The 22,918-nt window shown below is 46.5% G+C and overlaps 1 protein-coding gene and 1 pseudogene across 4 annotated transcripts; one reads left to right on the top strand and one right to left on the bottom strand.

The window, feature by feature from the left end:
* Window positions 1–1,302: 1,302 nt before the first annotated feature.
* On the top strand, window positions 1,303–19,914 carry LOC145535432 (melanoma-associated antigen B2-like). Of its 4 annotated transcripts, none has more exons than XM_081563869.1 (3): window positions 1,303–1,379; window positions 3,719–3,821; window positions 18,222–19,914. In XM_081563869.1, exon 3 carries the CDS (start codon window positions 18,283–18,285, stop codon window positions 19,414–19,416), a length of 1,134 nt encoding a protein of 377 aa, XP_081419995.1. In that variant the 5' UTR covers window positions 1,303–1,379; window positions 3,719–3,821; window positions 18,222–18,282; the 3' UTR covers window positions 19,417–19,914. The 4 variants fall into 4 exon arrangements, with proteins under 4 accessions (XP_081419995.1, XP_081419994.1, XP_081419992.1 ...); XM_081563868.1 differs by having other exon boundaries at window positions 3,719–3,825; XM_081563866.1 differs by lacking the exon at window positions 3,719–3,821.
* LOC145536992 (ubiquitin-conjugating enzyme E2 D3 pseudogene) lies at window positions 10,248–10,693 on the bottom strand (annotated as a pseudogene).
* Window positions 19,915–22,918: the final 3,004 nt, after the last annotated feature.

Below are 22,918 nucleotides of genomic sequence, written 5' to 3'. Positions count from 1 at the left end.
TGTCAGATATGACTGAGCTACTAAGCAGACACCATAAATCTGGCTGAAGAGAAGGAATATATCAGCCCTTTTTCTCTGACAGCATAACATCTTTCCTGAGTCCCTTGACTTCTGGTGCGTTTCCTAATCTTAGATCACTTTTGGGACCAAGACCTGTTTTCTCCAACATTTGCTAGAGGTTAACTGTTCAACGTCTGTAGGAATATGCATTTCCCAGGAAGCCTTTAATTAAGAGACAGAAGCTGATATGGGGACCTCCATGAAGGAGGGAGGAGACAATCACCGCTGAATATAGTGGTCATCCAAAGACTAAGAAGAGGAATCTTAGATCAGTAGAAGGCAGAGACCCAGGTTGTGGTAGATGTACTGAGTATGCTGAGCAAAAGGAATCTGAAAGGACTAGAGTTGCATCCCCACGGTCTGTTCTCAGTGGCCCAGATGGACTATGATCACATGAGGATCACCCTGACTTCCCACTGGGAATTCTCAGGAGACTAGGACCTTGATATAAGCAGCTTCATAAAGCAGAGAGTGGAGTTAGAGGATTCGTCATGAGTCAATGTGAGGACCTGAAAATGAACTCATGGTACCACACACTATAAAAGGAGGCCTGGAAAATATCTGACGCTGTGGTCACCAGGAAGCTCTGGGCACAGATGTCAGGTTGATTTCTGGAAAGTCTGGAAAGTCTCAGCAAGGGGAGGCCTTTGTCTAATAGGATCAGCCTCAGTTTCGCAGAGGGACAGACCTGAACCCCAGGAGGATCTCACATGTGATGCTGAGTGTTAGAGGGGACCCCTGGAGAGGGAGCCCAACAGAATTCTGTAAATTCTTAGCCCTAAGAGACCCAGAAGAGCTATTTCTGAGTCATCTCCTCATTCAACCTGTGTGATCTTAGGGAGGGCAGGGCCTCCTCTAGCAGAATCGGGCCCTAGATCTGCTGAGGGTGTCATCTTGACCATAATCGAACTTAAGGTAAGGACCATTAGTGCTAGTGAGATGGTCTCTGCCCCAATGAGGGAGGCTCACAGAGTGGCGCCCCCTCCTGACAAGCAGAGATGCTCAGAGCAGCGTCCTGACTCCCGTCACTAGCGACTTCCGAAGGCGAGAGCTTTGTCTGGGAGCTGGAGGACTTGGGTCCATAGAAGGAGGCATCCTGGGCTCTGATACACTGCACAAGGAGGACCCAGGGACGGATGAATATTGAGCTACCGGGTTCCCGTAGCATGCCGCCCCTGCCCTTGCCCCTCCCCTGGGAGACCCCACGTACGACCGTATGCAGCGCCCCTCCTTTTCCGGTTCGGAGGCGAGGAGCGCGCCTGGTAGCTGCAGCGTCTGTTCAGTGGAGATCAAGTGTACCGGACTCGTCCGGAGCCAAGGTGAGGACCTGAGTGTAGCTGAAGTGAATTTCCGAACCCCTCCCTGTAAGAAAAGTGACCCAACCGCCTCCCACCCCTGCAATCTGCAGTGTAACACGCCCTGTCCTGAGTTGCGGGCCAAGGAGCCATCTTGTAGTCGCTACGTGGAGGGTCGGTGGCGCGTCGGGCGGCTTTGTTCAAAGAGGATGGACTCTATGCATTGGGAGTGGTCTTGTCCTCAACAGGTGAAAAGATGGGGCTTTCAGTGCTCACAGGGCTGTCTCCTTCCAAAGTGGTGGCTGCACAGAAGCCCTTCCTGCTACCAATGTTGCAGTGCCCTGGAGTAGTGGCCCCCAATTTTTTGGCCCTGGGGGACCGGGTTCTAGGAAGACAATTTTTGCTTGGAGTGGGGTGCAGTGTGTGATGGGGCGCGATGGGGTGGACGAAGGAAGGTGGGGTGGCATGAGGGTAGGGTGAGGTAGCCTAAGGGGATGGTTTCAGGATGCTTCAAGCGCATTACTTTCTTAGTTTATTTCTGTTATTATTACATCGCCTCCAGCTCAGATCATTAGGCATTAAAATGGGAAGGTTTGGACCATAGGGGTCCAAATTACCATACTTTGCAGTTATTTTCTGACTGCCATTTCAGGAATGCCAGCTGTGAAACTGTAGGAATTTGAGTCTGTCTGACTCTGCTGTTGCTCCTTCGGTGGTCCTGATGCCTAACAGGGGCTCCTTAACCATGTGTGGGCTGGAAACTAGAGTCCTGGACCCCTTCGGGGCAGCCTCCACATCTGTGAGGGCCTCCCTGAGTCAGCATCACTCCGTTAGGCTGAGGATTCTCTCAGTCCCTGGAGTCTGAGCCCTGGTCCCTATGGGCACTGCCCCCAGGGAGCAGCCGAGGGGGAATTTCCTAGGGGTGTTCCACCAGCCAACCCAGCCCAGCAGGCAGAGGTGCAGGCACTCCTTCTGCGCAGCAGTTTTTTTTTTTTTTTTTTTTTATAAATTTATTTATTTTAGTTGGGGGCCAATCACTTCACAACATTGCAATAGTTTTTGCCATACATTGACATGAATCAGCCATGGGTTTACATGTGTTCCCCCTCCTGGACCCCCCACCCACCTCCCTCCCCATCCCATCCTTCTGGATCATCCCATTGCCCCGGCCCTGAGCCCTTGTCTCATGCATCGAACATGGAATGGTGTTCTGTTTCACATATGATAATATACATGTTTCAATGCTATTCTCCCAGAACGTCCCACCCTCACCTTCTCCCTCAGAGTCCATAAAATTGTTCCATGCATCTGTGTCTCTTATTCTGTCTCGCATATAGGGTTATCGTTACCATCTTTCAAATTCCATATATATGCATTAGTATACTGTATTGGTGTTTTTCTTTCTGGCTTACTTCACTCTGTATAATGGGCTCCAGTTTCATCCATCTCAGTAGTATAAGAATTACCTTCTCTCTGTTTGCTTGCTCTGATTAAGAAGGGAAAGCATGGCATGAACTTTATCAGCTGGGTGGGCCATTATTAATGGCTTTTGCTGTATTTTAGGATCCATTACTTGCTTTTGCACTGCTTTTGGAGTTCTAAAGGGCCAAGCAAATCAAATAAAAGAATAATGCAGGGCTTCCCCGGTGGTCCAGTGGTTAAGAATCCACCCTGTAGTGTAAGGAGATGGGGATCCGACCCCTGGTCAAGGATCTGAGATCCCACATGTGGTGGGACAACTAGGCCTGGGCACTGCAGCTGGAGAGTCCTTGCGGGGCAACGAAGATCCCGCATGCCACAACTGAAACTGGATGCAGCCAAATACATTTTTTTTTTAAGTAATGCATGCTCACTGAAGAGAACAGGAAGCCAAAAATGGAGGAGTAAAAGGTGAAAAGGAAAATAATCATCTGTTGTTCCACACCCATAGTCAACCATCTTTGGTTTCATCTCAAATACGTTTTTATGCTGTATGAATTCTGGTTTCGATCATACCCTACACTCAAGTTTAAATCATGCTCTTTTCCCCCTTAAAATTAGGCCCTGAGCATTTAATTCCACATCATTGGAACTGTTAGTCGCTCAGTCGTGTCCAACTCTTTGTGACCCCATGGAGTATAGCCCGCCAGGCTCCTCTGTCCATGGAATTCTCCAGGCAAGAAGAGCAGAGTGGGTAGCCATTCCCTTCTTCAGGGAATTGTCCTGACCCAGGGATCAAACCTGGGTCTCCTGCATTGCAGGCGGGTTCTTTACCAGCTGAGCCACCGCGGAAGCACTTCCACACAATTAGAGACTAATGCGAGTTACTGCTTGTGCAAATGGCACCCTGTGCCAGGCTCAGTCTACTCCTTTAACTTCCACAGCAGCCACGGGCACTGAGGCAGAAGGCAGCAGCTGAAGGGCTGGGCTTTGGAGCGACGTGTCAGTCCCGGGGTTACGGTCCCTGAGCTGCGTGAGTTTGGCCAAGTAGGTATGTTCATCTTCTGTGGCAGCTGTAGCAAATTACTGGGTCTCTTGAAACAACAGAAATGTACTCTCTGACAGTTCTGGCCCAAAGTCTGAGGTCAAGGCAGGCCCATGTTTTGCTGACATCTGTCACTTTTTAAGGTAGGCAGAGTTTAAATTATTGAGTTGGTCAAAAAGGTCATTCAGGTTTTTCATAACATCTTATAGGAAGACCTGAATGAGATTTTCTACTAACCCAATATACTGATGTGCTTCCATGATGAACATGAGTCTATCCCTTTTGTATTTCCTCCTCTCCTCTAGGCTGAGCGCACCCGTCATTTTGCACGGTGTGCGGCGGATGGCGGGCGTTGGGCATAAGGGACATTCAGGTAGAGAAAAGCCTTTATATAAAAGGATGTGGACGTAGAGGGTATTATGTATGCTAAGTGAAATGAGTCAGAGAAAAAGAAATACTGTGTGATTTCACTTCTATGAGGAATCTGAAAAACAGAAACAGTTGTAGACGCAAGAGAGAAAAACCAGGTGGTTGATGGGGGTTAGGATTGGGGGTGTGGGGGAGGAGAGAAATAGGTGAGGAAGGTTAAGATGCAGAAACTACCAGTTACATAATAAAAGCAATGGTTGTGAAAGGTAAATAAATAAAGAGATAGAATGATAGATAAGGTAACCCCGATAGGCATAGGGAGGAGTCTCAGACTTAGAAGGAGTCAAGCTAGGACCTTTAGTGCTAGTCAGCCGACCTGGCATCCAAGCGGATTGCTGCACTAAGGAGCATCCTTGCTCTCAGATCTGGGCATCCCCAAGCAAGGTAGCTGGATATGGAGCCCCAGCTTCTCCTCCAGCCACTCAGGAGGTGAGAGCTTTGCTCTGGGGCATGGAGACTCGGGTCAGCAGAGGGAAGGCTCCCAAGCGCTACCCAGAATCCTGATTGAGGACTCAGGGAGCCCCTGACTCCAGAACTGGGGGGATCGAGAGTCCCACCCTTGTGGTTAGCGGCACAGCCCCAAATCAGCTTTGTCAGGATATGGCTCACTCTGTCAGCTTGGGTCCGGGAAAGGTGAGGACCTTTTCACAGGGTCTTGGGCTCAGGTCGGCAGAAGGCAGAATCCCAGGAAGGATGCGGAATCGAGGGGAAGATCCATACACGGTAGAGAGAGCCACATCTGATGCTGCCTCTGCTGTCAGCCCCGGGGGATCCCGGGCAGAGCTGGCCAGCTCTGGTGCCCCTGACTTCCGCCTGTGGGGTCCGAGGGAGATGAGGGCCTTGGTTTCAGGTCCGGCTGCCCAGGTCAGCAGAAAACGAGGACTCCCAGGCCAGGACAGATGTTGAGGCACCAATTCTATGTGAGGAACGAGACAACTGACACCCCCAGAACAGAGGAGCCCACACAGAGTGCCACCTCTGCCGTCGCCCTGGGACGCCGGGTTAGAGCTCTCAGGCTGAGGTGCCCTCTCATTTCCTCCAAGGATGGTCTCAGAGACATCAGGGTTTGGGTCTGATGGGTGAGGCCTCATTGAACATAGGGAGGAAACCCGGTTCCTAAAAGGCATGACAGTGGTACCACTGAATGAACATGCGAGACCCCCACCCAGAAGGAAGTGAACCACATAGTCGCATCACTCCTCTCAGACTTGGGAGACCCTGGTGTCTCCTTTATTCCCATCTTTTCTTGAGCATCTGCTCTTCAGAAGGTTGTGTACTGGTGGGGGTGCTGTGAAGATAAAGGAGACCCTGCACCTGCCTGTAGATGTCTTGAGTATATGAGCAGTGATTCCATAAGGAAGGCGGTGTGATGATGTAAGACAAGTGAGAAAAAGCAGGGAGGATACTGGGGAGGGAGGTGGGATGAGAGCAGTGAGGTGTAAATTCTCTCAGCCTTGATTCTCTCAAACCAAACCTTTGAGGTTTGGTACTTTGGCCAAGGTCAATGGTAACATCCCCAGTGCCTTCCCACCCCATTGTGAAGAGTCTGAACGAGGACCACGAGAGAGCCCAAGCTGCAGTCAGGGTTTGTAGTCCTGCCAAGGCCAGTGTGTGCTCCAAGGTCACGTCTAGCAGTCCCTCCGGCCCCTAGTGAGGTCAGAGGCAACTTCTTCACTCTGCATTTGACCAATACTCCCAATCTTTTAAGTTGTGAGAGGCTAAGGTGGCGCTGGAAAGCTAATCATAATATACATCTTTGCGTTCCTGTTCCTTCTTGGGAGGTCATTTTAAGTTGGCTGCGTGGTGGGATGGATGAGCCTGTGATGATGTTGAGCCGGGCCCAGATCCCCAGATGGGGGGGCCTCAAAGTTGGGAGGCTGAGACTGAAATGAGAAGCTGCCCTGAACAGTTACCCTGAGATTGTGAGTTAGCCAGAGGGAATCTCCATCTGGGGAAAGAACAGAAGGTGTCCACTGCTCCTGCCCCAGGGCAGGTGAACACAGTCCGCAAACCAGGTTTTTGATGCATATTATTTTCTCCTTTGTGATGGGATGTTAAGAAGTCACTGTGCTGGCCCTTTGGGCCCTGAACGCAAGGAGACCCAGCACACTCCAAACAAGAGGGTGTATCGAGTGTAATCTAGTAGACCTTCTGAGAGGGGCTAGATTTTTGTGGTGGTGAAATACATGAAAATCTAGGTGTTTAGTTGGGAGGGCTTTGGGAGGCAGGGGAGTTACTGGCCCTTGACATGAATTCTATAAGGTTTTGAGTTCCATCCTGGTAAAATACTTGCCTCTAAACTCAATAACATATTCTCTTATAGAGAAAATTTACTTAGGGTTACTTGTTTAGTTGCTAAGTCATGTCTGATTCATTGTGGCCCCATAGACATCAGCCTGCCAGTCTCCTCTGTCCATGGAACTTTCCAGGCAAGAATACTGGAGTGGGTTGCCAATTCCTTCTCCAGGGGATCTTCACAACCCAGGGATTGAACTGGCATCTCCTGCTTGTCAGGTGGATTCTTTACCACTGAGCCCCTGGGGAAGCCCTAGGGTTTCTTGCTAAGCAGCAGTTTGATTGACTTAGCTTTCTTTGTTTAGTAGACCACACAGTCTCTAGTTTCTCCTGGATAAAGCAAAATTCCCATAGATGAAGGTAGACATTCCCATAGATTTTCTTCTGGTGTGAAAATAAGCGTCATAAGACCTAAACATTGCTAGCTGCATTGCCAGGCGCTTTACACAAGCTACATATGTTCCGATACTTCAGTTCAGTTGCTCAGTCGTGTCCGACTCTTTGCAGCCCCGTGAATCGCAGCACACCAGGCCTCCCTGTCCATCACCAACTCCCGAAGTTTACCCAAACTCGTCCATCGAGTCGGTGATGCCATCCAGCCATCTCCTCCTCTGTCTTCCCCTTCTCCTCCTGCCCCCAATCCTTCCCAGCATCAGGGTCTTTTCCAATGAGTCAACTCTTCGCATGAGGTGGCCAAAGTATTGGAGTTTCAGCTTCAACATTAGTCCTTCCAATGAATACCCAGGACTGATCTTTAGAATGGACTGGTTGGATCTCCGTGCAGTCCAAGTGCCTCTCAAGATACTTATGTAACACAAGGCTTATCAAACTCACTTAACAGACAAAGAACTTCCGGCTGATAAAGTGACAGAACTGAGTGTAGAGTCTGGTCTGCATTGCTCTAGAGTCTATAATATTTCACTCCTCCAAGTCTGAGGCTGACATTTTGTCAATTTGTTTCTCTTCTCATAACTGAACCACTTTAATTTTTTTTTCTCTTCCTATCCTATCTTAATGTGGGGTTTTCCTCATTACCAAGGATATCCCTATTCCAATGCCATGCAATCTTGCTCTGGATCACAGAGATGATTTAAAATTTTTCAGTTTGTATTTGTGAAAGCAAAATTCTTATTTCCAAATCTGATAAACAGCAATAAGTGTGTGACCCGTGGTTATTTACCATAACCATAACACTGCCTGGCCATGATCCCCTCACAATGGGGGGATCCAAGAGTGCTCCTGTGGGGTCCCAGAGCACTTACGGAAACCAACAAGGTGAAAGTCCTGGAGTTTTTGGCCAAGGCCAACGATAAGGTCCCCACTGCATTCCTGCCCCATTATGAGGAGGCTTGAAGAGAGGAACTAGAGAGCACTGGGGCCAGAGCTGCAGCCAGGGCTGGCACTTCTGCCTCGGGCAGTAATGGCCCTTCTGCGGCCAGTGCCCACTCCATGGCCGCATCCAGACACTCACCCCAGCTCTAGTGTGGTCTGAATCCATTCTTCACTTTGTAATCAGAAAAGCCTGTCAACCTGTGTTCCTGATATGCAGCAATAACTTTCCGACTTATCCTTTTCTTGCGGCGGTGGGGTGGTAATTTTCAGTGATTTTCTTTTCAGTAGAAAGTTTATTTAGATTCAGAACATAAGCTTATGAATGACACGGGTCACACACTTATTGCTGTTTATCAGATTTGGAAATAAGAATTTTGCTTTCTGAAATACAAACTGAAAAATTTTAAATCATCTCTGTGATCCAGAGCAAGATTGCATGGCATTGGAATAGGGATATCCTTGGTAATGAGGAAAACCCCACACTAAGATAGGATAAGAAGAGAAAAAAAATTTAAAGTGGTTCAGTTATGAGTCTAGCTTACTGTATTCAGTCTCTCATTCCTAAATTTCAAAGATATATGCCTTTTAAATTTAGAAACATATATAACTTTTGCATTTAGGATATACTTATTAATGAAAATGTGACTTTATGAAAATGTAAATTGATTCAGCCACTATGGAAAACAGTATCGATGCTCATAAAAAAAATCGGAAAATAGAACTCCCATGTGATCTGGCAAATCGACTCCTGGAAATTTAGCTGAAAGAAATGAAGCTACACCTGGAAAAGATATCTGCACCCCCCATGTTCGTTGAAACATTTACCATAACCAAATTATGAAAATAACATAACTGTCATTAATGGATGAATGGATAAAGAAAATGTCATACAGACACAAAGACACACACTCATCCTCACTCAGATATTATTTAGCCAATAAAAGAAAAAAAGGAAATGTGGCCATTTGCAGTAACACAGATGCACCTTGAGGGCATTATGCTAAGTGAAATAAGTCAGACAAAGACAAATTCTATATAATCTCACTTACATGTGGAATTTTAGAAAAATGAACTCACAGAGAATAGATTGGTGGTTGCTGCAAGTGGGGGTTGGAGGATGGATGAAATGGGTGTAAGTGGCCAAACAGCATCAACTTTCACAACTTGCATGTACAAAATAAAGAAGTCCTGGGGACGTAATGTACAGCATGGTGACTGTAGTTACTAATTGTTGTTAAGTCGCTAAGTGGTTTCCTACTCTCTGCAAACCCATGGATTGTAGCTCACCAGGCTCCTGGGTCTATGGATTTTTCCATGCGAGGATACTGGATTCAGTTGCCATGTCCTTCTCCAGGGGACCTTCCCAACCCAGGACTCGAACCCTCATCTCCTGCATCCACAGGCAGATTCTTTACTGCTGAGACACTAGAGAACCCCATAGTTAATAATACTGTATTGTATATGTGAAAGTTCCTGAGAGAATAGATTTTTTTTAAAGTGAGGTATAGTTGATGTGGGCTTCCCTGGTGGCTCAGATGGCAAAGAATCTGCCTGCAAGGCAGGAGACCTGGGTTCAATCCCTGGGTCAGGAAGATCCCCTGGAGAAAGGAATGGTCAGCCACTCCAGTATTCTTGCCTGGAGAATTGCATGGACAAAGGAGCCTGGTATGCTACAGTCTATGTGGTCAAAAAGAGTTGGAGAAGACTGAGCAACTAATACTTTCACTTCAGTTTCATAGTTGATGTACAATATTTTATAAATTACAGGTGAACAAAAAAGTGGTTCAGGTTTTAAAGGTTATGTTCCATTTACAGTAATTATCAAATACTGGCTATATTCCCTTTGTTGTACAATATATCCTTGTTGCTTATTTTATACATATTAGTTTGCACCTCTTAATCTTCTGTCCCTGCCCTTCCCCTCCTGCTTGCCGCTCCCCACTGGGAACCACTAGCTTGTTCTCTATATCTGTGAGTCTGCTTCATTTCCCTAGTCTGTTTTATTTTTAAAATTCTCCATGTCAGTGGTATCATACAGCGTTTGTCTTCCTCTATCTCACTTATTTCATTACTACCCTCCAACTATTTACTACTTACTAGCATAAAACCTTCCAACGCCATAGATGTTGAAAAATGGCAAAAGTTCATTCTTTTTAATGACTGAGTAATATTCCATTGTGTGTGTGTTTGAGTGTGTGTGTATATAGGTTGTATACATATAGGTTACCTTGTACCTTGGCAAATGTCAGTAATGCTGCTATGAACATTGGAGTGCATGGAATTTTTGAATTTGTGGGGTTTTTTTTCATTTTTGGCTGTAATTTAAAGTTTATTCAAGCTTTAATGCCGGTTATTCTAACTTTAAGGTAGCATCACATGGCATACTTCTGAGTCCACTCCTGAAAAATTCTGTTGTACTTATTTCTGTCTGTTTTAAAGACCTGAACAACTTCTGGCACTGGGGAGGGTGTCATCCGGGTTCAGAACACGTAGCAGTGAACAAATGGATACCAGAACTTAGAAATCATGAAAGCAAGAGACCACAGTGATCTTAGAATATCGAACCAAGTGCTGCCCTTAGTGTTCATGTCTGGATGATAGATTCTGTTGCAAATGCAACCGTAGGTAGAGTGAACGGGTATTCTTAAAGGAAATGAATTGTCACAGAGAATACACTGCCTCGATATGGGCTGCCATTCTTTTTCATAATTGTGTTTTGCCAGTGAAATGTATCATCCCCAACTGGACCTGCAGAATATTGTGCTGGAGGGTCACTGGCCACATCACTAAGTTCCTTATTCATCCATTTCAGCGCCATAGTCTGTGCTTTCTGTCTGACTCCTCACTGTCTCAGTGTGTGCTCAAAGGTCCGGCCAAAACTCTTGATTCTCTGGTGGCTGGGAAGGACTGTCTCCTCATCTCACACTAGCTCTGCCAGACACAGGTGCCTTCTTAATAAACAGGGAGGTTGGACTGGGGTGGGGTCGCTGGCAGAGAGTAGATGAGGCTGGAGGGGAAGGGGAGATGAGCAGTGGAAACCCTTAGACTCAGACAAGCATCGAGTACCTGAAGGAGACCATCCAAATTAGTGGGTTATTTTTTTTTCAGATATACACCCAGGAGTGGGATTGCTGGGTCTTTTGCTAGTTCTATTTTTAGGTTTTAGGAACCTTCTTACTGTTATCCATGATGGCTGCACCAGTTAACATTCCCACCAACAGTGTACAGAGCTTGTCCACATGCTCACTAACACTTGTTACTTCTCTTCTTTTGCTAGATAGCCCTTCTGATAGATATAAGATAATACCTCATTGTAATTTTAATTTGCATTCATATGATGATTAACGATGTTGAACATCTTTTCATGTGCCTCTCGGCCATTTGTATGTCTTCTTTGGAAAAATGTGTAAGACATCTGCCCATCTTTTTCTCGATTGTTTCTTTCAAAACTGTTACACAAACATTATATATTTCAAATATTAACCCCTTATTGGTTATAACATTGGCAAATATTTTCTCCCATATAGTAGGTTGGCTTTTCATTTTGTTGATGGTTTCCTTTGCTATGTAAAAGATTTTACCTTTCATTGCATCTCATTTATTTATGTTTGCTTTTATTTTCCTAGCTTTAGGAGACAGATCCAAGAAAATATTATTATGAATTACATCAAATAATGTCTCACTCGTAGTGTCTTCTACAGTTTTATGGTTTCCACTCATATCTAGATCTGTAATCCATTTTCAGTTTATTCTTGTATATAGTGTTAGAGAATGTACTAATCTCATTCTTTGAAAGCAACGTGTCAAAGAATAAGATTAGAGCCTAGACACAACTTGGTATTATCAGAAAACTAAATATGCTTTTACATTTGAGCCAGTAATTAGAGTTTTCAGAAGTGAACCCTGAAGAGACATCCACAACCATATGAAAATACTTAAATATCCATGAACATGTTAACTGAAGGAACATGATATATCCACCGAGTGGAGTACTACACAGGTATAAAAAAGAAGGAGAACGATCTTTGTAAACTAATATGGAGTACTTCCATGATAGATATAGACATATAAAAGAATCTGGGAGTTTGGGGCTAATGTCAGTGATACCAAGTCCAGTGCCTTCGCATCCTGGTATGAAGAGGCTTTGAGAGCTGAAGAGGAGAAAGCCAGAGCCAGAGCTGCAGCCAGGGCTCCTACGTGCCAGGGCCAGTGTACTTTCCGGAGCATGTCCAAAGCTCCTCCCACCCCTAGTGAAGTCTGAGCAGATACTTCACATTGCATGTCAAGAAAGCAGGCAATCTTCCAACTAGTGGAGGGCCAAGGTGTTTCTCATGGAAACAGCATATAACATCTTTGTGTTCCTATACAATATGAACAAATTGGAGGATTTTCTTTTTTCTATTTTTAAATGTTGTTCCCTTTAATTAAAGATGTGTTTAGCTTCAGCGTCTAAGTATACTAATGGCACATCTCCCACATATACTGCAGATTATCAAGTTGAAAAATAAGAATTTTCATATTACATAGCACAAACGGAAATCCTTGAATCATTTCTTGTCATTTGGAACAAGAAAATATGATATTGGAATGTGGATGTTTTGCAAAAATGGAAATTATTCCACGGTGAAGTCTGTGTGATTATCAGATACAGAAAAAAAATCTTGAGAGGTATTCACTTCTTTGTTTTATTCCCTTTAGTCTTTCTTTGTAAAACTGAAGTGTATATACCTGGATTGGCTTAGCTTATGTAAGAATGTGGGAGAAGTGAAATCCCAGTAAACATGACTTCTTGCACACTTGCACTGTAATTCTTCAAATATCAATTTAGCATCTGTTGTTTGGAGGCTTCTGAGTAGTATTGGGGACGCTAAGAGCAATCTGTTCAGTCCATGGGGTAGAAAAGGGTCAGACACGACTGAGCGACTAAACGGCAACATGAGTAGACCAAAGGGAAATCCCCCCTGGGGTGGGGACGGAATGTGCCCCATGCTCCTGTCCCAGTGCCCGTGAACACAGTGCACAACCTAGATGTTTCATGCACATCACGTCCAAGGAGATTCTGTGAAATAAAAGTAATAGTAGAGTGAAACTTGGAACTCAGAAGCCAGTGGATGACACTCTATGTATGCTGTGAGTCAGGGAGTCAGAGCTCATTTTATTGAAAGGGCATTCCATTCAGCGTTTTTGGCTGTGTTGATGATTCTACAAAGTGTATGAGATGAGTATATTTTCGGTGATGGTGACACTGATGAAGGTAGGGGCTTATTTTATTTAGTTACTTATTTAGTTGACGGTGCTTCGTCTTATCTTTGGCACGCAGGATCCTCGCTCTTCCTTGCAGCCTGAGAGCTCTTTAGTTGCGGCATGAGGAATGTTTTCGCCGTGGCATATAGGATCTTTAGTCGTGGGATGCAAACTATTACTTGTGGTGTGTGGGGGCAAGTTCCCTTATCAGAAATGGAGCCCAGGCCCACTGATTTGGAGTACAGATTCTTAGCCACTTAGCTACTGGGTCACTAGGCAAGTCTCTAGGAGTTTTTGAAATGAAAAAGCAGCTTGGATGGAAGAAAGAGTCTCAGGACCAAATTCTAGATTATTTGAATCTCGTTCAGTTAAAAAACGACCCACACTCAACATATGATTTAGTAGTGGAAATGAAAGATTCTTTCTAAACAGCATTTTGGACTGATTTGGTGTTCTATGTCCACAAATGCCACAGATTCTCTGACATCTCCTGGATTTAAAGAATTCATCAGGGTAGGTGGTATCCTCTGGGAACAAAATAATCATAATCATAGTAAAAACAGAGATTGTGTAAATTCTCCGTGTGGTCCAGGCACTGTGCCAGGTGCTTTAGCTACATGCCACTAGCCCTACAAAAGCCACTTCACCTGAGGCTCGCAGAGTTTGGGGATGGACCCAAGTCCACACAACAGATAAGTGACAGAGCTGGGACTAGAGCGCTGGTCTGAATTTGTCCAGAGCACGTACCCTTCCACTTGCCCGGCCTGAGGTGCTCATGAGTCAGTTAATTCACTGTCTTCTAGCACTCCAAAACGTGTCTTGAGTGATAGAAAGAACTCTGTGACCAAAACACTGGGCTGGGATACACAGGCAAGGCAATACAAACACCAAAATAATTAAGAGTTATGACTAAAGGAGAGAAGGAGATAATGCTCAGTAACCGTATGATCATCTGCATGTGCAAATTAAGACAGCCTCAAGTGATCGAGGGCCTATAAGATTATCTGACGCCATCCTTCTATGTAGAAAGTATACTTTTTATTTTTTAATGAAAAATATTTTTTTTCTTTTTTGGGTGCGCTGCATTTTAGTTGTGACACTCGGAATCTTTTATGCCACATGCAGGCTCTTTAGCTGCGGCATGTGACGTTTTTTGTTGCGGCACGTGAACTCTTAGTTCTGGTATGTGTAATCCAGTTACCTGACCAGGGATCGAACCCAGGTCCTGTGGACTCAGAGTGCAGAGTCGTAAACAGTGGACCATCAGGCAGGTGCCAAGAGTAAATATTTTAGAACTACCGTAAACTTAGTGGCTCCGAAATTAAAGAATCCACTTGCAATTTGGGAGTCCTGGGTTCGATTCCTGAATTTGGTACATCCCCTGGAGGAGGGTATGGCCACACACTTAAGTATTCTTGCCTGGAAAATCGGTGGTCTGCAGTCCATGGGGTCACAAAGAGTAAGACGTGACTGAGCGACTAAGCACACACCCTAAATCTGGCTGAAGAGAAGGAATGTATCAGCTCTTTTTCTCTGACAGCGTAACATCTGTCCTGAGTTCCTTGATTTCTGCTGCGTTTTCCTAATCTTACATCAGTTTTGGGACCTACTCCCCTTTTCTCCAAGATACGCTAGAGGTTGTAACTGCTAACTGTTCGTAGGAATATGCATTTCCCAGGAAGCGTTTAATCAAGGGACAGAAGCCGCTATGGGAACCTCCATGAAGGAGGGCTGAGGAGACAATCACCCCTGAATATGGCGGTCACCAAAAGACTAAGAAGAGGAATCTTAGATCAGTAGAAGGGGCAGTCCCAGGCTGTGGTAGATGTAGTGAGGATACTGAGCAAGAGGAATCCGGAAGGACTCAGGTTGCATCCCCACTGTCTATTCTCAGAGGCCCTGATGGACTAGGATCACACGAGGATCACCCTGACTTCCAACTTGGAATTCTCAGTAGACTAGGACCTTGATGTAAGACAAGAAGCTTCATAAAGCAGAGAGTGGAATTACAGGATTCGTCACGTGTCAACGTGAGGACCTGAAAGTAGACTCACAGTAGCACACACTATAAAAGGAGGCCCTGGAAAATCACTGACGCTGTGGTCCCCAGGAAGATCTGGGCACAGATACCAGGTTGATTTCACTCTAGAAAGTCTTAGCGAGGTGAGACGTCTGTCTAATACAATCAGCCGCAGTTTTGCAGAGGGACGGACCTGAGCCCAAGGAGGACCTCACATGTGATGCTGAGTGTTAGAGGGGACCCCTTCAGAGGGAGCCAAACAATTCTATAAATTCTTAGTCCTGAGAGACCCAAAAGAGCTAACTTCTGAGTGGTCCTCTCATTCAACATGTGTGATCTCAGGGAGGGCTGAGTCTCCTCTAGCCAGATCAGAACTCAGATCTGCAGATGGGAGTGACTTGATCATAACCGGACTTAAGGTGAGAACCATCAGTGCTAGTGAGAGGATCTCTCCCCCAACGAGGGAGGCTCACAGACTGGCGACCCACCTGACAAGCAGAGATGCTCAGAGCAGAGCTGGATTCCCGCCACTAGGGACGTGGGAAGGTGAGGGCTTTGCTTGGGAGCTGGAAGACTCCGGTTCATAGAAGGAGGAATCCTGGGCTCTGATAACGCTGTACAAGGAGGACCTAGGGACCAGTGAATATTGAGCTACTGGTTTGCCGTAGCACGCCGCCCCTGCCGTCATCCCTGCGAGACCCCACGTAGGGCCTGACGCACCTCGCGTCCACATCCGGTTTCAAAGCGAGCGGAGTGACCGGTAGCCGTGGCGTCTGTTCAGTCGTGATTCAGGGTCCAGGACTCGTCCGGAGCCAAGGTGAGGACCTGAATGTAGTTGAAGGGACTTTCCCAACACTCCCAGTAATAAAAGTGACCCATCCACATCCCACCCCTGTGATATGGCTCTTGTGAGTCCCTCAGAGCTATCGGGTGAATGCAGTCTAGAGTACGTCAGGGTGAAGGCGTTGGTCTGTGGGTATAGGCCTGGATATTACCCCCAGAGGAGGTCTAGGTCTAGATAATGACCCTGAGGGCTGATGAGCAGACTTTGACACTGCAAGGGGGCCACACTGAGTGGCTCCCCTATACTGGGCTCTATGAGGCCCCGGGTAAAGCTGACTAACTGTGGTGCCCCTGGTGTCCTCTGGAATTGGCATCGGGGAGTTGAAAGTCTTGTACTAATGGAATAAAGCCAGTTCAAGAAAGGGAACTAGTCCCCAACAATATTAATGGCTGTGACGCAGAGTGAGGATGGGGCCTCCTCCCATAAGAAATGGAGTCATGTAGAGCACCAGCCCTGTTTTCAGGCATGGGAGAATCGGGAGTTTTGACGTGACACTTCCCAGGACATCTCAGGGAAGTGAGAGTCCAGGTCAGTGGGGGCAGCCTCAGGTTGGCAAGGGAGGGTTTCAGGTTTCCTGGTGGATGGAGAGAACCTTGGGGGCTGTGGATGTTCCACACCACGTCATTCGGACCACATCTCCCTGTCGTCATGGCTGGGAGACCTCAAGGATACATGTCGGTTCCCACTGCAGGCTAACGGGGAAGTAAGGGTCTTGGTCTGAATGGAGTGGTCAGCAGAGGGAGAAATCTTAGACCCTGTCATGAGTCAACTGTAGACCTTGGTTGCTTCGATGTCCTGGCTATTGTAAATAGTGCTGCAGTGAACATGAGTACAAGTGTCTTTTTCCGTTACTGTTTCCTCAGGGCATATGCCCAGTAGTGGGATTGTTGGCTCGTGTGGTAGTTTTATTCCTAGTTTTTTTTATGCAGAGTGAATTAAGTCATAAAGAGGAAAGCGAATATCGTATATTAATGCATACACATGAAATCCATAAAGATGGTATTGATGAACGTATTTGCAGGGCAGCAGTGGAGATGCAGACATAGAGAACAGACTCGTGGACACAGTGGGGGAAGGAGAGGGAGGGCCAGGTTGAAAGAGTAACATTGGAAACATACACATTACCATGTGTAGAATAGATAGCCAGTGGGAATTAGTCACATGATCCCGAGAGCACAAACCCAGTGCTCTGTGACAACTTAAGAGGGGTGTGACGTAGGAGGGAGTTGCACGATGGAGGAGACATAAGATATACCTATGGTGGATTCATATTGATGTGTGGCAGAAACTGGTACAATATTATAAATTAATATTGTAATATTATAAAAAATAAATTTATTGTTAAGAATACATATAGAAAAATACAGATGCAAAAATATATTTTAGACCTTGAATTGGGATTTCGTGAGGGTCCACAGGGACATGAACCTGCCTGCAACAGATTTTATTCTCAGGAGACCATGTTTGGTAAGATAAGGTCATCTTCACTTCCTACTTTTGGGACACCGGGTGGTTGGCTTTTCCTATCAAGCAGTGATCACTTCAGGAAAAGTTGAGCTTCTCTACCAGGAGCTCAATTGAGGAACCTGAGTGAGGACTCAGTGCATCCATCCCAACCCTCGGATTTCAGCCCAGGAAACCTCAGGGAAGGGCTGTGAGGATGAGCATCTTCTATACTGTTTAATACAAAGTCTACGGGAGGGGAAATACCTAGTCTGAAGGTTCAGACCCCAGTCAGCAAATGGAGAATGGTGCCCAACGTTTCAAGGAGCCAAGGTAAGGACATTGAATGATGATCCCAGTGAACTGAGGATAGAAAATACCCTAATGAGCTCTCAGCACATGTGATCTATCTCCTGGCAGGGAAGCAGACTGAGGCATCCCTTCACTTGCTTCTGGATCATGGGGAGGTCTAAAGTGTCTGCATCCGAGTAGCAGAGGGAAGGGTGCCCAGGCTTTGCCAGGGCGTGACGTGATAATACTGAAGTAAAACTTAGAAAACCCCACTGCTGGCACCTGAGTAAATCCAAAGCAGGGCTGAGAGGACGCAGAGGAAAAGTAAGGCCTCTGTTCTTCCTCTGTGGGATTCTGTGGGGACAGGTTGAGCATGAAAACAGGAACCTTTTGGGTTTCTTGGGCAGTGTCCTCAAGGACACCTGCAGAGGCGGCCTTTGATGAAGCCAAGGTGGAATCTCCCTGTTGTAAGGTGCTCATGTCACCTCATTCTCCTTCCTCCAGGTGCACCAATCCCCTGTCTGTTGACCCAGACTCCTGCCTGCGGTCCCTGACCACAGCCGTCATGCCCCGTGGGCAGAAGAGTAAGGCCCGTGCTCGTGAGAAACGTCGCCAGGCCCGGGCTGAGACCCAGGGTCTTCATGATCAGACCACCACATCTGGGGGAGAACAGACCACCTCCTCCTCCCCTCCTGATTCAGAGAGCGCTCCCTCAAGCTCTTCTGCTGCTGGCACCCCCGAGGGGCCTCAGGGAGCCCAAGGCACCACCAGTGCTGCTGCAGGTGCTATACGCAAAAGATCTGGTGTAGGTGCCGCAGCACGCTCACGATCTGGCGTAGGTGCCGAGGGCCAAGTTCAGGAAGGTGAAAATTCTGGCCAGGCCTCAGCTGCTGCTGAGAGCTCTCACACAGATCTTCTGACCAAGACGGTAGAGATGTTGGTGCAGTACATGCTGTATAAGTATAAGGTGAAGGAGCTCATTAAGAGGTCTGAAATGCTGGAGGCAATCCATAGAAGGTACAGGGAGCGATTCCCTGAGATCCTCAGCAGAGCCTCTGAGCTCATGGAGCTGGTGTTTGGCCTGGTGCTAAAGGAAGTTAGGCCCAACAGTCAGTCCTATACCCTGGTGAGCAACCTAGATCTCAGCGACAGTGAGTCTATGATAGGTGCCTGGGGGCTGCCGAAGAATGGTCTTCTGATGCCTCTGCTGGGTTTCATCTACCTGAATGATAACCACGTCCCTGAGGAGAAGATCTGGAAGTTCCTGAATATGCTGGGCATCTATGATGGAAGAAGTCACTTCCTCTTTGGAGAGCCCCGGAAGCTCATCACAGAAGATCTGGTGCGGGAAGAGTACCTGGAGTACCGCCAGGTGCCCGGCAGCGATCCCCCTCGCTATGAGTTCCTGTGGGGTCCTAAAGCATTCACAGAAACCAACAAGGCGAAAGTCCTGGAGTTTTTGGCCAAGGTCATGAATTCCATCCATACTGCCTTCCCGCTGCATTATGAGGAGGCATGGAGAGAGGAGGTAGAGAATTCCGGAGCCAGAGCTGAAGCCAGGGCTGGCCCTTCTGCTTCACCCAGGCCTGGCACTACTGCCGTGGCCAGTTCGGGCCCTTCTGCTTCAGCTTGGCCTGGCACCACTGCCTCGGCCACCGTGCACCCCAGGGCCGCATCCGGCCGCTCATCTCGCCCCTAGGGTGGTCTGAAGCCTGTTCTTCACTTTGTGGCCGAAGAAGCCTGTCAACCTGTGTTCCTGATATGCATCAATAACTTGTTGACTTTATTTCCCCCAGTTTTGAGTTCTTAAAATTTTTGAACAGAAAGTTTATTTAGATTCATGATATAAGTATATGAATAACATGGGTCACACACAGTTTGCTGTTTGTCAAATTTAGCAGTAAAAATTTTGTTTTCTGAAATAAGTATTGGAAATCCTCACATCACTTTTGTGATCCAGGATGAGAAGAACATCACTTTAGGATAAGAACGTGCTTAGAAATGTGAAAGACACCACACTGATAGAGGCTCAGAACATCGATACATCGGTAGGGAGATAGCTGAAATTTCTTCAGTTTTTGGCTTGCTTTACTCTCTGTTTAGTCTCCCTTTTTGTACATGTAAAAGATACATACATTCTTCTGCTTGTGGTTTATGGTTTTCAAGAACGTTTGAGAATATAAATTATAGCAAATGATTTATTTGTGGCTCTTCTTTTACACAAACATTGAGAATCTCCTCTTAAGTAGTCTTCATGCTTGTACTGGTGATGTTTAGTCAAAACAAGTCCTAGCCTCCATCCATTATAGTTTCTCAGAGATGCTGTCATTCTATGGAAGAGGCTGAGATACTCTCTACTTCAAGAAGAACATGAAAGAAGCAGGGTAAACGGGTTGGAGACAACATATTACTTTGGTTTCATTGCTAAGTGGAATTTTGGCTGATTTGGGAGGTTGGGTCTTTTTTTTTTTCCACTTGGAACACTGCATATTTTCTGACATCTGATAGATCAAACAAATCTAGCTGATGTAACATCTGAGGTCAAGATAATCATAGTAAGAACTGACATTGCTCCTAATTTCTCAATAGAGACTGGTGCCATGACAGAAGCTTTCCATAAGTACTTACATTCCACCAATCTGACAAGAAAGGGCTTATCACACTTACTTCACAGTGGAGAGCCCAAGGCTCATAGAGTTTGGTTTTGTGCCGAAATACATAAGGCTGGTAAATGACAACTGGGAGTAGACTCCTGCTCTAAACTACTTTAGCACTCATACTGTTGTTCTCCCCCCAACCTGAGACATACACTTGTCTTTTTTTCTTAACAAATACTTTGAACATTTGACATTTCCTTTTCCTTATTGATTTACTTTTTATTTATTTATTTGGCTGTGCTGGATTTATCTGTGGCACGTGTGGTCTAGTTCCCTGACCAGGGATAGAACCTGGGCCCCGTGCATTAGGAGCCTGGAATCCTAGCCACTGGACCACCAGGAAAGTCCCCACCCTGTATCTTTTATTTCAGTGCTTTTCTCCGTACTCCAAAATTTGTCCTAAGTGATAGAAAAGAATGCCCTAGTGCTCAAGTTACTGGATCAAAATGTGTAGCCATAGCAGTAAAAATACCAAATATACTTAACGAAAGATATGTATCCCTTGTTCATTCCTCATAGATAAGTGAAAAAAACAATATTCAGGGACAGTATAAGCATGTACATTGGCCCTGGTAGATAACCACTGAAGACCAAGAAGTTTCCATTATCATCCTTACAGTCTCTTCTCTGTAGAAAGTAAACCTATCAGAACAGGAATGACATGAGAATCTGCACCTGGCTGTGATAGATTGATCTACCTTTTTCTCCCTAAAGGAGTACCACCTGTCCTGGGACTCCTCCTGCCTTGGACTGTAGTTTCTCCATCTCCCATCACTCCTGGGACAGGGACCCATTCTCTGTATCACTGCAGAGCAAACATAGCTCAAGAGTTTGTAGAGACGTGGAATTTCGCCAAAGGCCGTTAATCCAAGACACAGAAAGCAAGATGAGGGCCCCATGTAGGAGGACTGAGGAGAGGAAGACCCAAGAATATGGGGGATGGTGGTCGCTGGGACAGCACTCCGCTCTGCTCTTAGCCTCACTTGTTCTTCAGGCTTCTCAGAGACCTAAGACACTTGGTCTCCACGCAGAGTTCTGAGGTTGGTAGAATCTTTCTCTCTAGAAATGATGGTAATTAACCTGAATGAGTTTAATGGAAAGACCCATCCAGACCAGAAGGATCCTGTAAAGACCCGTCCTCATTGGCAAGCCCATGAAGTCCAGAAGTATCTGGGCTGCTGTGGTTAACACTTTCAACTCAGGTGCCGGGAAGGTGGGGACATTGGGAATCAGCAGAGCCCTCAGCCTCAGATCAGCAGAGAATAGTGCCCCGGGGAGGGTGCAGAGTCAAAGTGAGGACCCAGGGTGTGGACATGGAAGCCCCTCAAGCTGAGCCGACAGGGCTACACTTAGCCCCTCTTCTCCAGTTAGCCCTGGGAGGTGTAGGTAAGTGCTGGCCAGCTCAAAGGCCCCATGACTTCTGCCTGGAGGGTTTCAAGGAGATGACCTTGGTTTATAGGCTGGCTCTTCATCAGAGAGTGGAAATCCCAGGCATGACATTTGCACAGTCCTGTATGAGGAGTGGGACAGCCAAGTACCCCATTACAGATAAATTCTTAGAAAGTCCTGCAAATGTAATGGGCCCTGGGAGGGAGCAGGCAGGGCTTTCAGAGTAAGTGTATCCCTTATCTCCTGAAGGAGAATGGCTTCAGGGCATTAAAGTCCTTGGACTAATGGAGGAAGCCTCCATCAGCTGAGGAAGGGTACCCATTTCCTAACAGGAGTCAACTGATGATACTGACCGACAACAAAGGATCCCTCCCAGAAAGAAGGGGGCTACAGAGGGCACTGTCCCTGTTGTCAGGCCTGAGACTGTGCCACTTAGGCCTGGTGACATGGTGGGTCCTACTCACTTCCTCCCAGAGCATCACATGGAGGTAACGAACCTCATCCTGATCAAAGGGAGCAGCCACAGCTCAGCAGAAGGATGATTTCCAGGTTGTGCCAGAAGTCAAGGTAAGGACCCTGAAGACTTGAAAGCCCACCTGCTTCAAAACAGTGGAGTCAGAACATATTCCTTCCACTAGTGTTAGCCTCAGAAGACCATGGCCTGTGGTGGCCCTATGAGGCAAACTCCTCTTCTTCCTCAGGGATCAGGGCATTAGTAGCCTGGGTGGAGAAGCTTTAAAGCAAGTCAGGGAATGTTTCCAGCTGGTGAATATTTCCAGGTTATTTCCAAGACAGGGTGAGGACAGTAAAGAACATGGGAACACACATCTCAGGATGGCCACACAGTATCTTCCCTACTCTCAGCCTAGAAGGCCTCAGCAGATTTACCAGGCCAAGGGGCCCTTCAGTTCTGACCGAGGAGTAGCAAGAAAGTTAGGATTTTGGTCTGATGGTGGTGTTCCCATGTGAACAGAGAGGCAGGATTCTAGGGCTTGGCTGAGAGTCAAATTTGGGACCCTGAGAGGAACCGTCCGTCATCCTCAAGGAGCTTGCCACAGCTTTCATTCTTGTGAGACTATGGGCAGGGGTGGCTAGATAAGGCCACCCTTATTTCCTCCTCCAGGCTCACTGGGTGGTATGGGTCTTACTATGAGG

The sequence above is a fragment of the Giraffa tippelskirchi genome, chromosome X (genome assembly GCF_054371585.1).
Source record: "Giraffa tippelskirchi isolate mGirTip1 chromosome X, T2T-mGirTip1v1.2.pri, whole genome shotgun sequence".
Taxonomy (NCBI): Eukaryota; Metazoa; Chordata; class Mammalia; order Artiodactyla; family Giraffidae; genus Giraffa; species Giraffa tippelskirchi.
This window is presented reverse-complemented; position numbering and strand designations above follow the sequence as displayed.

Excerpts from the sequence above, each read along its gene's own strand:
- LOC145535432 (XM_081563866.1), top strand. The coding sequence starts at position 18,283 with ATGCCCCGTGGGCAGAAGAGTAAGGCCCGTGCTCGTGAGAAACGTCGC.